Source organism: Serinus canaria, chromosome 2, assembly GCF_022539315.1.
Source record: "Serinus canaria isolate serCan28SL12 chromosome 2, serCan2020, whole genome shotgun sequence".
Taxonomy (NCBI): Eukaryota; Metazoa; Chordata; class Aves; order Passeriformes; family Fringillidae; genus Serinus; species Serinus canaria.
This window is the reverse complement of record NC_066315.1, coordinates 100955224-100970064: the sequence shown is the minus strand read 5'-3', so window position 1 is coordinate 100970064 and position 14841 is coordinate 100955224. Positions and strand designations below refer to the sequence as shown.

The 14841-nt window shown below is 43.3% G+C and overlaps 1 protein-coding gene across 5 annotated transcripts in view; it reads left to right on the top strand.

The window, feature by feature from the left end:
- Positions 1-595: 595 nt before the first annotated feature.
- Positions 596-14841, top strand: part of MTCL1 (microtubule crosslinking factor 1) — a 101984-nt gene continuing 87738 nt past the window's right edge. For all 5 annotated transcript variants that reach the window (XM_050971529.1, XM_050971527.1, XM_050971526.1 and 2 more), the window contains exons 1-3: positions 596-740; positions 12063-12287; positions 13748-13906. In XM_050971529.1, the coding sequence (XP_050827486.1) occupies positions 12090-12287; positions 13748-13906 (357 nt within the window). In that variant the 5' untranslated portion in view covers positions 596-740; positions 12063-12089. The remainder of the gene's footprint in view (positions 741-12062; positions 12288-13747; positions 13907-14841) is intronic.

Sequence of the window (14841 nt, the reverse complement as noted above, 5' to 3'; positions counted from 1 at the left end):
ACGCCCGCGCCGCCGCCAAGCCTCCGCCCGCGCCCCCCAAGTCCCCCGGCCTCCCCGCCCGGGCGCCCTCGTCGCCGCACCCGGGCGTCCACCAGCCCTCCGCGGGGCTCCTGGCGGCGCCGGGCCGCCTCTCCCGCCGCCCCGCCGCCCCGGGGGGCAAGGCGGCCCCCGGCGCCGTCACCGCCGTCTGCAGGGCGGGCGCCAAGGCCGCCCCCTGCTCCAAGCGTGCAGCTCGCGGTCCGGAGCCGGGGCCCGGCGGCCGGGGCGCGGGGCGGCAGCCCGGCGGGGAGGCGGCCCCGCCGCCCGGCAAGGGCAGGAAGGCGAAGCGGGGAGCCGCGGCGGGCAGCGGCCATGCGGCTGCGGCGCTGGCCCGCGTCGGCCACACGGACAGCAGCTCCGACCTCTCCGACTGCCCCTCCGAGCCGCTTTCCGACGAGCAGCGCCTGGCTCCGGCCGCCAGCAGCGACGCCGAGTCCGGCACCGGCTCAAGCGACCGGGAGCGGGAGCAGCCCGCCGCTCATGCCGCCGCTCATCCCGCCGCCGAGCAGCCCCGCGCCAGCCACGGCCCCGGCCCCGGCCCCGGGCGCGGAGCTCCGCCGGCCCTCGGCTCCCGCGGGGATGCGCTACCTGCGGCCACGGGCGGGGGGAGAGCCCCGAGCCGCGGGGAGCCGCCGCCGGCAGCCCCGGAGGAGCTGCAGCGGGAGGTGGAGGAGCTGCGCTCGGAGAACGAGTACCTCAAGGTGAGCATCGCCCTCGGCTGGGAAGGGAAGGGCAGGGTAGGAGGCGGCAGCGGTAGAAACGCAGCCCCCTCCTGCCCGGGAGTGTGGGGACCGCGCTTGGAAGGGGGTAAGAATATTCGCGCTGCCTGGAGTCACCTCCCATGGGACCCCGGCCCTCGCTGGACCAAATGCCAAATTTTACCCGCAGGAGAGAAATAGGGGCAGGGAGAGCCAGCCGGGCGCCTCCTCCCCCTCCTCCCCCACCCCCACGAAGCGGGACCGCGGCGCGGCTTAAGGACAGTTAAGGGACCTGAGCGTATGATCGCGGCTCCCTGCAAAGCCCGATTTCTGGGCGCTGGATGAACGTCAGTCCGATGCAACATGTACTGTGGCAATGTTGCGTCTGGTTGACGTGGCGGTAGCTCAGCAAACCCTGGCTCTTTCTAAAGCACCGCAAACACTCTACTGGTTAGCAGAACTTTGCTTTCCAGGAACTGTTTTCCTCAGTATCACCCTTTAGGAAAAGCCAAAGGAACAGGTTCCCTCATTTGATGTGGAAAGGATGACAACATTATATGCTCTGATTATTGTGTTACTTTATCACTGGAAAGTGAAGCCACTCGCTGTGAAGTACTAATAGAACAACAAGAGCAGCAAGAAAAAAGTGTCATTGCATCCTTGTAAAGGTAGAAAAGTAATCAGTAGGAATCCATCCTCGAAGAAACAGGAAAGCTAAATTCAGTCGAGCTCTGAGCTGCATTGACCTGTGGGAACCTTTAGTTGGACTTGTACTTACAATCTGATCTTTTGGCAGAGCAAAGAAGCTACATCCATAAAGATCTATAAATAAGATAAACTGAGATAATCCTGTAACCACAGCCACTGTTTGACTCTGCCTCTGGTGAAAACAATATTTGCTCCCTGATATTTGGAACTCCCTGTTGTCAAGCAAAATAACCATGGAAATCCATGTAAATCTAGGATTCTTACTCAAATAAGAACTGCACTTTTGTGTATAACCTTGGGAAACAAGAGTGATAAAGATACAGGCTAGGCTCATTAAGGGGTTTTGGCTAAGGTACACGAAACAATATTCAGCATAGCAAAAGGGTAACAGCAGGGGTGCTGCAAGGTTCTTTGCCAGGTCTGGTGCTGCTTAGTGAACTGGAAAAAGGAACGAGCAATGATACAGCAAAATTTTCAGATGACATTAAGTTTTTCTGGCTTAAGTCAAGTCCAGCAAAGATCAGAGAGAGCTTAAACATAAAGTTAACCCCTGAGGAACGTGTGAAAAATGAAGGCAGAGGATGGTAAATAAATCTTATTATTCAAAAATCTTAAGTACTTGGAGGAAATAAGTATGCACTTTTCTGTTTAAGTGTGTTGTGTAAACTCGGGAGCGTCATGAGAGAAGGAGAAATTAAAATCTGCAAAAATTGTTAGATTACAGTGGGAACAGAGACTAACTCAGAAAGTCTGGCAATATTTTATAGAACTGTGGCTGTTACAAAGGTCAGTGAGTGAACCTGAAATACTGTGGGCACTGCTGGTCATCTGGAAAAGGATAATACAAAACTAGACCAATAAAAATTATTGGCTTGTAGCAAAGCTTTTATAGTACTCATTGCATGGGAAACTCAAGTGTGGTAGGGAAATGTAATAGTCTATAAAAAGATGATCAGCACAGAGAACCTTTATCACAAGCCTCTGTTTTATTTGACAGCCTAGAAGCAAGAGGAGATGTAGTGAAATCAGAATTGATAATGGGAATTGCTTAAGGAGTAGCTAACTGGCACTGCCATTAGAAGTTAGGAAGTCCAAGAGCATCCCTTTGCATCACATGATTTGAACAAGTATATGAGTATTATATACTTAAACCCGTTACAGAGTGTGTGTCAAGCTCTCTTTCTTTATGCTGAAAGTGATTTTTAACTATGGGAAACTGGGGGGGGGGAGGGGAAGTGTGTTTGAATTGTCTAGGACAGACCCTTGTTTGTGTGTCCCCCCTGTGACCATGGGACCTAGTAGACAATGGCAAGTCTTAGGCGAAGAACTTCACTCTGCTTCATTCCAAATCTTTCACCCTGCGCAACAATGTCTTCAGATCTTTCACCTTGATGTCTTCATCATCTACAGCAGTTGTTTCCTCTTTTTCCACTTTTTTGATTCAGATTGTGACTTTATCATGTTAAAAGTATTTCTGAGTCTGGTAGGATAATACAGACTGGTTTCTTTGGTGGGCATGTCCTGGTGCCTGGAAAGCCATGAGGTAACACCATTGCCTCTTCTGAGGGAAATGAGTACATTGTCTGCTTTGCTGGGCCACCTTGGGGTGTGAGGTCTTAGTTCTGCTCCTCTCTCAAAATGGCTGGAAACAGCCCAGTGGTGCAAAAATTATCAGGAGAATTCCCAAACCTCATTCGCCTTTCCTAGGAAAACCTGTTAAAAAGTCTACAAATCAAAACCACATCACTGTCTGAGTTGTTTACTTGTGGGTTTGTTCCATGTGTTTTTTACAATGCATTTCTCTTGGTTGGCATTGGAGTGAGCTGTGTTTCTCCAGAGGGGGCTAAGGGATAACAGGGATGCTGTCAACTGTAAATAGACAAATGATTAGATAAATCCCAGAAGAAACTGTTAATTTCCTGAGCATGGCCACAAGCCAAATTTTGTGGTTTTCACTCCTCCTTATCCCTCCCTGCAGCTGGAGTACAGCCCTAAGAGAACATAAAGTCTTTTTCGGGGAATTTTAACTTTCACGTTGGAAGGTCCTTCATGTATCTTTCATGTGTCTGTTACATGTTATAGAAGATACACACACACAGAGACTTAGAGCTAAAGATTACTAGAGATTAAAGTTTTATCAGAAATAAAAAACCAAAACAAACACAATCATTTGTTTTTGTTTCGACACACTAAATACTAGAAAGTCTCCCAGAATGCAGAGCAAGCTGCTGCTTCTGCAAACATCTCAGACTTCTTATACCATGAGCCAGATTTTAACTTGGTATCAAGTTTCCACCTTATGTATTTCCAGGACTTTACCCTAGATAAGAATTTGGCTCTAGCCATAGCTAACTAGCTGCAAAGCTAAGCCTGTAGGTGAAGTGCATGAGGAGACGTGTTTACACTGAGAAGCCTCTCATCTACTATCTCTGTGAAATTTCACCATTAATTTCAGTTTCATGTCTTCCTTGCATGACCTTATTTCAGCTACCTGTGGGGGAAGACTGTAATACTACAGCAGCATTTTAAAATATATCACTTAGTTGTTGATGTCTAAAAAGAGAAATTTTGTCATGGTGCCTGACTCTGCTGGACCAGGAAATCCTTGGCAACTGCTGGTAGTAGATAAAGTTTTAGTTATTGCTCATCAGTCCTGTTAGTAGAAGCAAAACACTGCCCACACAAGTGGTTGATTTTCAAGTTTGCTTTAAAGTGTCCAGCACACGGAGAAGTGTCATTCACCATGCAGGTCCTTGGGAAACTTGGAAAGAAACCCTTTGTGGTGTAGAGCCCTCTGAAGGGTGAGGAATCTTTAGGAAAGGGGCCCAAATTTTAGCAATTAGAGATGTTTTTTCTTTGTCTCAGCCAAACTTTAGTTTAGACTGTGTTAATTAAATGAATGTGCTAGCAGAAACAGCAGCGGTGTTTTAGTCACAACACACGCCCCTTTTCTCTTTGCACCCTTCATGGCCCAAATGTGAAAGCCGCCTCCTACACGAGGCGTGACACTTCCTACAGCCCTTAAAATAAACCTGGTGCTTGCTGTGCTTTTCTTTACCTGCCCTTCTATTTGTGCCTGTGTTGCTGCAAGTTCGATATGCTGGAAATGCTGCTGCAGAGTGGATTAGCACAGACAATATACTATCTTGGATTTATTAGATGACTGTCATTTTTGTCCTGCTTTGTCTTTTTTTCTTTCTGCATTCATTTGTTACTGTGACATATTCTGGATATAAATTGACCAAGGGACCACTGCAGGCCCGGTATTCCACTCTGATGCATCTAAACTAGGTTCATTTTTGTTTAAAATCACAATGTGTGTCATAAGGGGTTACATTGTGTTTCTTTACTCACTTGAAACTGTAGCTCTTTGAGTTGCAGCCTAGCGCTGAACTCAGGGGGAGTAATTCCACCGCTTCTTTTATTAACCTGCAGGGATTTGTGGATGTCAAAGGCTTTTGCAGAGCAAAAATGATGCACAGTGACGGCACCAGTTTTTTCCCGTTTAGTGAGGGTTGCCAGGGTTAGCAGGGTTAGCTTTTCGCACATCTGTGCTCGACGTGCCGCTTTTCCCACCGGAGAGTGGCGGCCGGAGCGAATGGAAGGTGACAACCCTGCCCGGGGCACGAACTCCAGGTGCTGGGCTCAGCCGGAGGGACGGTCAGCTGCCCAGGAGGATTTCACTTTGGGGGAAGAATAGCGAGGCCATGTGCCTTGCTAGCTCCAGCTGAGTCCTGGCAGCCGCCACCCTGCCTGGAGGGGATGAGCTCTGTGATGCACTAGTTTGCCCCGGTGGCCGTCAAGAAATGCTATGGATGTTGCCATTGATGAGTGCTCCAGCAGCTTCAGCAGCCCCTGTCTGGGATATGTGTGGTAACAATACTGTGGCTAATGCCTGAATGAAGCAGAGAAGCTGCCAGATGCTGCTCTCAGATCCTGCAAAGTTAAACCAGCCCTGAAGTCAACAGGTGTTCACGGTCCTATGACTTTTCAGTTCACATCTTGGTTTGTGCACCAGCTTCAGACCCCGTTGGATTGGTGCATGTAAAGTAGTCTGATTTGAGAGCTAAATAATAACATCAGGGGCCCAGGGACTTTGGGTTCATTAACATATTTTGCAAGAGGCAGAAATAATGGTTGTTGCTTTCTTCCCAATCAAAGCCTTTCAGAGCATATTTATCCCTGCTGCAGTTCTGCTGTGAAGTGCTGTGGGGGATGTGTATATTCCTTAGCAGCAGCAGAAGCAGCATCTCCTACATATAGACAGTTTGAGATATTTAAAACATGAAAACAGAGATTATGTAAAATCACAGTTCATGAATCTTAGCTTTAGCAAGGATTTTCTAGAAGCTCTGGATTCACCAGTGCAACAGCAGCCACCCCCTGTAATTGCCACTCTTCCTCCCTTCCCCACTGTCCCCTCATTTGATTTAATTTATATTAAATAACATTCTACTTAGAAAATGGTACTGACAAAATCTATAAATATGACTTTTGGGTAAACTAATAAACAAATTTTTTACATAGACAATTGGATTTCCTGATTCATTTGCATTTTCTTAAATACTACACAATTGATTGATTTTGTGGGGTTTTGTCTTTGTACTTTGCCAGTATTTTCAACTTAATATATCACTTCTGCATACTGATGTGTTTTAACTCACTGGAACCTAAAAACTTTGCCAGTGTGTATAACTGTATTCACAGAGTAATCATTTCAGTATTCAGTGTCTTTTATGCAGGTTTTTTGCATGTAATTTCTCCCTAATAATAATTTCCAAGTTTTCTTTGACTCATGGTTGAGTTCCACTATTTAGTGGCTCTGAGATAAGAGCTTTTTTATTTTAGGCAGTAATTAATCTCAGTGAAGATAGATCAGCAGGCTGACCTAAATGCAAGTGGTGAAGATAACCCTTCCTCTCTATTTATATGCAGTTTAGTGGTCTTGCTTTGGACTGCATTTAGTCTGGCCCCTTGCCCTTGAACAAAATATCCTCATCATGCATACGTTTTAAAGCTGTCCAGAGGACTTAAGTAATGGGGTGCATTTGAGGCATGCTTGGAGCGCACCTTGATGCACCTACAGAGTGTAGGTCTATGTTTTATTTCAGAAAGAATCTGATTTTTGCATGCTCTGTGGACAGAATGAGTGTGCAGTTGGTGGAGATGATTGGAAAATTCATTTTCAAACCTTGTTACAGATCATAACCAGACTGGCTGGGTGGACAGAGCCCATAAGTTATGCAAGTACTCCTGGTCATTTCAGTGGAAATGACTCAGATGAGCATGGGTTAATCTGTGTACTAGCTGCATGGCCTGACCTTTTCTCTCTCTTTCTCTCTCTCTTTTTTAAAGAATCATAAACAAGGCATATTCCTATAATTTGTTCTTAATTATACTTCATTGTAATTAAATCAATAATAAACAAGCATGACATCAGTAAAGGTATTAATGAGATAATGGCTTCTCTTCTGGCAGGCAAGTGTTTAATTTGCACAGTACAGACAGAAAATGACCTATCAGTATGTATTTGGGCTACACAGTGATGGAAGTTGCACACAAGGCTTTCCCCTTCTCAGCCAGTTCACCCTGGCTTGGCACACTGACAGGCAAACGGGGAATCCTGGTTCTGTTGTTTTGCACTGTGCCCTTGGGGACTCCTGCAAGCAGAGAGGCTGTTTGCATTGTTTGCATGGTCCTGTGTCCATACAGCCACCCTGTGACCCTCAGATGGGAGGTTCCTGTTAGACCCCAAAGAGCTGGCCTTAGGAACTCATTTGGGCCAAGTGAAACCACGAGCTGAAAGGCTCAGGAGCTGGGACAACTTGGATTTCTACTGCAAATTTGGAAAGAGCTGCCAGTTAGAAAACAGACTTCCATTCATTTTTTTCTGATGACCAGAGTGACATAGGGAAAGAAAAGCAGTTAACTTTTCCTAAACAATATTGCTTCTTGCAGGACTCTCTGCCTCGTGCTTTTCTTACTGAAAGTAATAGCATAATTACCATTAAATTAAAAGGGATGGAGAGGAGGCTTTCATCCCCTTCAGGAATGCAGAGCAAAGTGAAGCTTCTGATGCCAGCACTTCACCTCCCAATTTCAATTGCCACTTTGGAGTGCTGGAGCAGGTCCTCCCTGTTTAAGGAAGGGAGCAGCTCTCCATTTGTAGATGAACAAAGAGGGATGGCTGCTTTCTTGCCTGTTTGTTTTAATTACTTTTAAGTGCCTATTCTGATCTCTTTCTTCAGTTTTACAATATTGAAGTCTACAGTATGAAGCTCAATACTTCCTGAGAGAAAGAGCTTTAATTCTAACTCACAATAATAACAGTGGTAAGAACAATAGATTTTAATAAAGTCAGGGGTTTGGCTTATCTGTTATTTCCATCTGCCTTGCAGCCAGAGCATCCCTTTTTTGCAAACCACCACACTGAGAAGTTTGGCTTTGCTGCATTTACCTTTGATTTCACAAATAATTGACATGTTTTCCTTCAAAGCAGTAGTTTGCCAGTTTAGTAAGTAGGACCATCATAGTTTCAGTTGTAATTTTCCCTTCCATGGGTCTTTAACTTAGCTTCCCTCATTTTCTGTGCATGGATCACTTTAGAGGAGGAGTTAAAGCTGTCCTGGTTTTCCAGGTGCAATTGTAACTTTTCTGACTTAGGATCTGTTACCACGCAGTTTCAGTGTCCACAGCAGAATCACAAGTACCTGCCAAGGAGAATAAACTGTGAAGAAATGAAAGCATCTACACCCTTGTCAGTGGCCTTGTGGCCATTATTGAAAGCAAGATTGTGTCTTTATTGTAACTAAAGTTAAACTTTTATGGTTTAGTTAAAGGTTATCCCAGTATCTATGATTGTGTGCTGACTGACATATAAAATCTGAGCCAGATTTTCCAGAGATGACATGTTCCTCTCTATATATTAGTTATATATTAATAGGTCTTCATGTTGCTATTCAAAAAGATTTAATCTGTCTGATTTAATCTGGTTCTTGTCCTCTCTGGGCAGGACAGACTACATGGGTTCAAGCCCCAAGAACTGCAACAGTACAGCAGAATATGGGCTGATGCTGCATGCAGCCTGTACACTGAGGCTTCTGCTCCTTATACAGTCACAACTGTTTGTGGCCTCACCTTGCCTTGCTTTAAGGCTCATCCAAAGGGTGCTGTATCTCTAAATACAAGAAGTCAGGATACAGTTTGATTTCTATGTGAAAATTTTGGAAGTAGAAAAGAAATTAATTGTGGAAAAGAAACTGTGTCAGTCAAAAAATATCAGAGAGGAGAACTGTGTGAGATATTAAAGTACAGCCTCCTTCGTTGTATTCTAAATTTCAATTTATCTGCAAAATTACACTAAAAATTACACTAGAGAAAAACAAACTTTGTATTTATAACCAAAACCAGAGGCAAGCATAGCACAAAAAAAAAAAAAAAAAAAAAAAGCCAAAACCCCAAAAAATCCCAAAACAGAAATACAACCAACCAACCAAAATAAAACACCACTACACTGATTTGCAAAGTCATAGTTGAGCTGGTAAGAGAGATTGATAAAACTTTGGTTTACCAGGAGATTAAAGACAGTCCTAAAACATAACTCATTCCAACTCTTGCAACTCTTTGAGGAACTTCTTTGTTGTGAGGAAAGACATTGGATTGAAGTCTCCAACAGAGACAGAGTGACTTTTACAGCTGGGAGAACTCCCATGCCCACAGAGGGGATTTGGAAATATTCAGTTTCAATGGGATGAGTGTTTCAGGGATTTGGTTGTTTAAAATTATGTGAGGTTCACTTTCCAAATTTGGTTGCAATAAATGCTTTGAAATCAAATATTGTTTATTATTTGTCTTTAGAAACCAATGAAATTTACTACCAACAAAACCTGATAAAGATAAGAAGGAAGTTTAAGAGATGAGCAATGACATTATAATTGCAGGCTACTTTATACATGAAAGCCATTGCTTAGTTCTTAAATGTAAACAGCAGATTATAAACCAGATCCCATTAATTTGTTGATGACAGTTGTTTTTCTTTATTGTGGATTTGTGTTTCAAAATTTTAATTTACAACCTAATTACTAATCTAATATTCGCATTCTGAAGATGACATTAAAAAGTTAATTGAACTTAAATCTAGTTGAGGTAAATTCTACACCTGAGTCTGCAGACAACCCTTAAGAAATAACTCTGGTCCTGTTCATTCCATAGGGCTGTGTTAGCTCTGACTGGTAAAGACTCTACTTTTGGTATGAGTACCTTAGCCAAAATACCTCAATAATAAGCTGATAATGCACAAGTGTACTCCTTTTCTTAGGTTCAAAAGCCACTGCTACTTTCTAATCAGTTTCTGAAACCTTGACATTTTCTTCTGCATCTCCTATCTTCACTGGCTAAACTTTTACTTCACCTCTTGAAAGTGTCTATAGATGTGAAGTGTAGTGATAAGTGTGTACACAGAAAAGAAAAGCAGGCCTTGTTCCCACTCCAATCAAGCATGCATTGCTATGTTTTTCTTTTTAAAAATATACATAATGTATTAAAACTTCACCTGTGCGTCAGCTGTAAACTGGCCAGAGTATTTGGCTGTGTCCTGAGGAGGAGTAGATAGAGCCTGGATCCTAAATAGTTTGAAATGCATCCTGCTGGGTTTGGTCTGCAGAGCTCATTTGCTTCGTTGAAGTCAGCTGTTTGTGCTTAATTAATGTATTTGGAACTAGTGAGGATGTTATTGCTGCAAGGCTAACCTCAATGACTGTGCTTACACTACTCCTTTTCAGACAGTGTATGGTGTGAGCAGGATCCAGCTCACTGGGGAGTAACCCTTGAGTTTATCCATCCACACAAATATCCTGATCCTGCCCCTGTCCCACAGAGGCTGTGGGACTGGATGCTCCTGCAGCAGAAATCTGAACATACTGAGAATGTACAGTGACATAGTGGGCTTGTGAGAAAACTCCTCTGTCCTTTCAGAGCATCCTGGGAGAAAGGTGTAGGGTCCTGAGTGGGCTGTGCTGGTGGAGCAAAGCCTCACTGTGAGCCCAGAGCTGTAATTTTGGAAAAAACAGGCCTTGTGTGTACCCAAAATTTATGCTGGCTCAACTAATTGACATTAAACCATGGCTGTATAAATACTGGAGTATTTATACAGGGATGGGATTTTGGTAAGGATAATGCTGTAATTCTAGCATGACTGACAAGGCTAAAGAGCCCATCTACCCATCCTCATTTGGTCAGGACAATGCTCAGGGACAAGATCTGCCCTGCATTGGTTATCAAAGCTCCAATGAAGCAAGATTAATATGCCAGTCTGGTTATGCCATGGGAAGGGGGAATGGTTGAGAGGACTGCCAGGAGAGTATGGGCAGATGTGTTCTTGCAGGGACTGGACAGGGATGGTTCAGCCAGGGGCAGGAGGGCCTTTGTCAAGGGTACTGACTTCATAGCAGCACCCTTTCCACCTGAGACAAGTGGGAAATGTTCTCTGGCCACCTTTGGAATTTCAAGTGTGAAATAACCTCCAGCCATCCTTGGTATTTCAAGAGTGATTTACAGGTCTGAAGTGGAGTCACAGTGCAGCCAGTCCCAGTACAAGTTCTCCTAGAATCTTATTTAAGCAAAATTTTCCACAGAAAATTTTGGTTTTATAATATCAAATGCAATTTTACAGAAACCAATTAAAAATAATTAGTTAATTTCAAATATTCTCCTCCTGCCTCTTCTTCTTGATTCCCACCCCCCAGCTTTGTTCAGTTTATAGAATAATTTTTTTTCTCTCATGCAGTAGTTTAATACTTTGTACTCCTCTACCTGGAAGACCTTTACAACAGTTCTAGCTTTGGAGCTTCAGTCATGCAGGTGTTAAACAAATGGCAGTGACAGAGCTTATTTTGTTCAGCTGTAAATCTTTAATCTGACTTTAGAGAGCAAGTGCTACACATGGTGCAACATGGAACTGGGACAGTTCAGGATGCCCAGAAAAGAACCAGCAGGTTATTCCCACGGGCACAGGTTTTGTTTTGTTCCTGTGGTCCTGTTATTGAGATGTGTGTGCACACAACAAAACCCCACTTTCTCCTGCACACAATCCACATGTCATTAAGCCAGTGCACAGTGTTAGGCTCAGATGGGACAGCATTTCCATATGGAGCATTTCAGTATTTCATGTAAGGGACTCTTTTTTTCCTAAAAAATGTCATATTTAGAAGGTGTTGGTTGTTAAAAAGGCACACCACACAGAGTTGTTGAGGTGCTTGGTTAAGTAGGTTTACTGCACTCTAAGTAAAGCAAGGAATTGGTTCACGTGGTGGTAAAGTATTGTGCAGTTTTAATTTTAACTTGAGATGGTAAAATGAAGGTTACCAGTTTCAGGAGACATGAGCATCTGGTTTGTTTTTAATTATCAAAGCAGTTGAAAGAAATATGACAAGTATTCATTAATTTAGTTCAGCATAATTACTCATTGTTGGGTTAGAACTTCTGTTCCTGTGGCTTCTGGAGCCGTGTGTTGCAATCTGTATCATTTCATTAATGTGGTATCCTAGCGAGCAGTTTCCTATTTTGCTCCCATGGGTGAGATTTAGAGGTATGATGGAGCACTGTTTTGACTTCTCACAGGATGAGCTGGATGAACTTCGGGCTGAAATGGAAGAAATGCGTGACAGCTATTTAGAGGAAGATGTTTACCAGCTGCAGGAGCTCCGGCGAGAGCTGGACCGGGCGAACAAGAATTGCCGCATTCTGCAATATCGTCTCAGGAAAGCAGAACAGAAAAGCTTGAAAGTTGCACAAACAGGCCATGTGGATGGAGAGCTCATTAGGAGCCTGGAACAAGATTTAAAGGTGGGTTGTGAGATTCATATTCACAGCAAAAGAGAGCAGACTGTGATGTGGCTCTCTGCAATGGAAGTGAGGGTGACACATGAAACAAGCAGTAGTTCTCCAAATGTCACAACCAATTTCCTTCTGCTGTGGTGGAGAGCAAATATTCTGCTCATCGCCATAAAAAGATGTGTCAGTGAGTAAAAAAAACATGTGTTCAGATTCAAAATGAAAGAAATACAGTCAAATTACATTTCTGCATTTGAAAGATTTAAAGGGTCTTGATTTATTGGTTTTACTGAAAACCTTAGCTTTGCAATACCGTGTAAACAAAACCTGATATGCCTTTTCCAGTTCATGCTGTTTCCTTCCTTTTCACTTCTTGCTTATGCAAAGTAACTGGAAAAAAAAATAGTCTAAATCGCATTTCTTGGTGAATAGTGCATTACTTGTAACAGGAACAGAGTGCTATAATATTTTTGCAGGGCAGATAGAGAATCAACATGCTCATTCCCTACAAACACAAATACCTGTCAAAATTGTATTCATACTGAAGCAGTTTTTGTATCTTTCAGAAATGCTTCCATCAAGACTAAGTAAAGCTTTATGAAGCCATGATGTTATCTAGCTTTACTCATCTTTCTTCATATTGCTATCTTGTAGCTGTTTTTAAAATATCTTCTGTAGAGAGGACTGCTTCTAACTAGAATTATTAAGAATATTGTACTTATAAATGCAAAACATAAAACCTTCTGAAAGCAGAATGATTTGTTGTCAGCAGAGGAAATGAGAGTAACATATCAAGTCATCAAACCTTTTAAAATGTCAGATCTAATTTTTTCTTTTATGATGGAAACCAAATTATAACCTTATAACAATAGCAATGATACATTACTCTGTAAAGATCTTGTACCTAGATTTCAATGAAAGAGATATTGAGTGTTGTTATTACTCGTGTTGTACGATGTATCACCTTAACAAATGTTTTTGGAGTAAATATCTATTCTTGTTAGGCTGGACTCAGAAAACCTAAGTTAGTATATATTTCTTTGCTTTCACATCACTGCTGCCTAGTTGTGATTTCTGCTAGAGCAGCAAGTTTGTGTGGCTTTGATCGATAGCCCATCAGCTTTACAGCACAATTCCTTTTCTTTGGCTTTATCTGTGGGATGTGCTGGGACTTTGATGGGCAGCTTTGGTGCCTGCTTGTTTCCTCCTGCTGTTCGTGACATTGCCTTAGCATAACGTGGAGAGGGAGCTGGAGATGGGTAATCAAATATATTTTCATTCTGGATTCCTTTATTAGAAATGAATATTCATTTTGGTACTTGGAAGGCTTGGAGTGTTCCATCAGCAGTATCATAATTGAATTAAAAATCTCTTGGCTATCTCGGGCTGTGATATGCTTCTTACTGTAGGAGACATACCATAGCTGTTGCTCCTGATGGATGATCCTCATGCATTTGTGCTCTTTTGACCAGGTAGCCAAAGATGTTTCTGTCAGACTGCACCATGAGCTGGAGAGCGTGGAGGAGAAGCGAGTTAAAGCAGAAGATGAAAATGAAGTCCTTCGGCAGCAAATCATTGAGGTGGAAGTATCCAAGCAGACGCTGCAAAATGAGCTGGACAAGTTAAAAGAGGTAAGCAATTGTCAGAAAAGCCATGCAGAGCAGTATTGCATGGGTTAGAATGGAAATTTGGCATACAGGTGTCTTAGAGTAATTCTTACATGAAGTGCTTGCTGATATTGCTTGTACAATTGCCTCAAAGGTCTCCTTTGTTGTATGTCCCAGATACGTCATCGGTAATTTAGAATCAATAGAGAAGTAGATGAGTGATGCTCCACTTTTTGTCTGGGGCTTCTCACAGGGCTTCTGTCCCATTTTAAACTGTCTCCTTAAGAACTCTCTTCCTGCTGGAGCAAAGCTCTTTCTGATTTTACTCCAGCTAGCTCTAGCTGTTCTTTACACAGATTTGGACTTCCACCTACTTGAAAGTCAAATGAAGTGTGCATGACTTGTCTCTGAGAGCAGGGCTCAGATAGGCAAGCTGCTGGTTTGGCTGGTACTCCTCAGTGGTGGTGGTGGAGCCATCAGCATGAGCTGGGCAGCCGGAATGTGGTCTGTAATGTATAAATAACATTGCACTTCAGGCACAGAAATGCTGTCTCTTGAGAAAAGGGATCATTTCAACTGGTGCTGACACACAGTCATACTGGGTGAAGTGATGATCCTTGGAAGCAACTGAGCTGAGGAGCAGGGGACCGTAAAGGGAAGCCAAATACTAAGCACAGCTCTTTGCTGGAGCCTACATCCCAATCTGCAGTGGTATTTCTGTTCCCTTAACAGTACAGCAGATTGGCAGTTCACAGCCCCTGCTCTGTTTTAAACCAGATTGAGATAGAGCATTTAAAAGTAATGAGGTAAGACATTTATCCTCTGAGCCCTGGTCAGATTTAGAGAGCTGGTGCAATTATGTGTTATTTTAATCTTTCCAACATTACTTGTGAGTCAACTGGCACAAAGCCTGGCTCAGTTTTATAAGGACAGCCCTTATTTAATTTCTCTCTGCATTT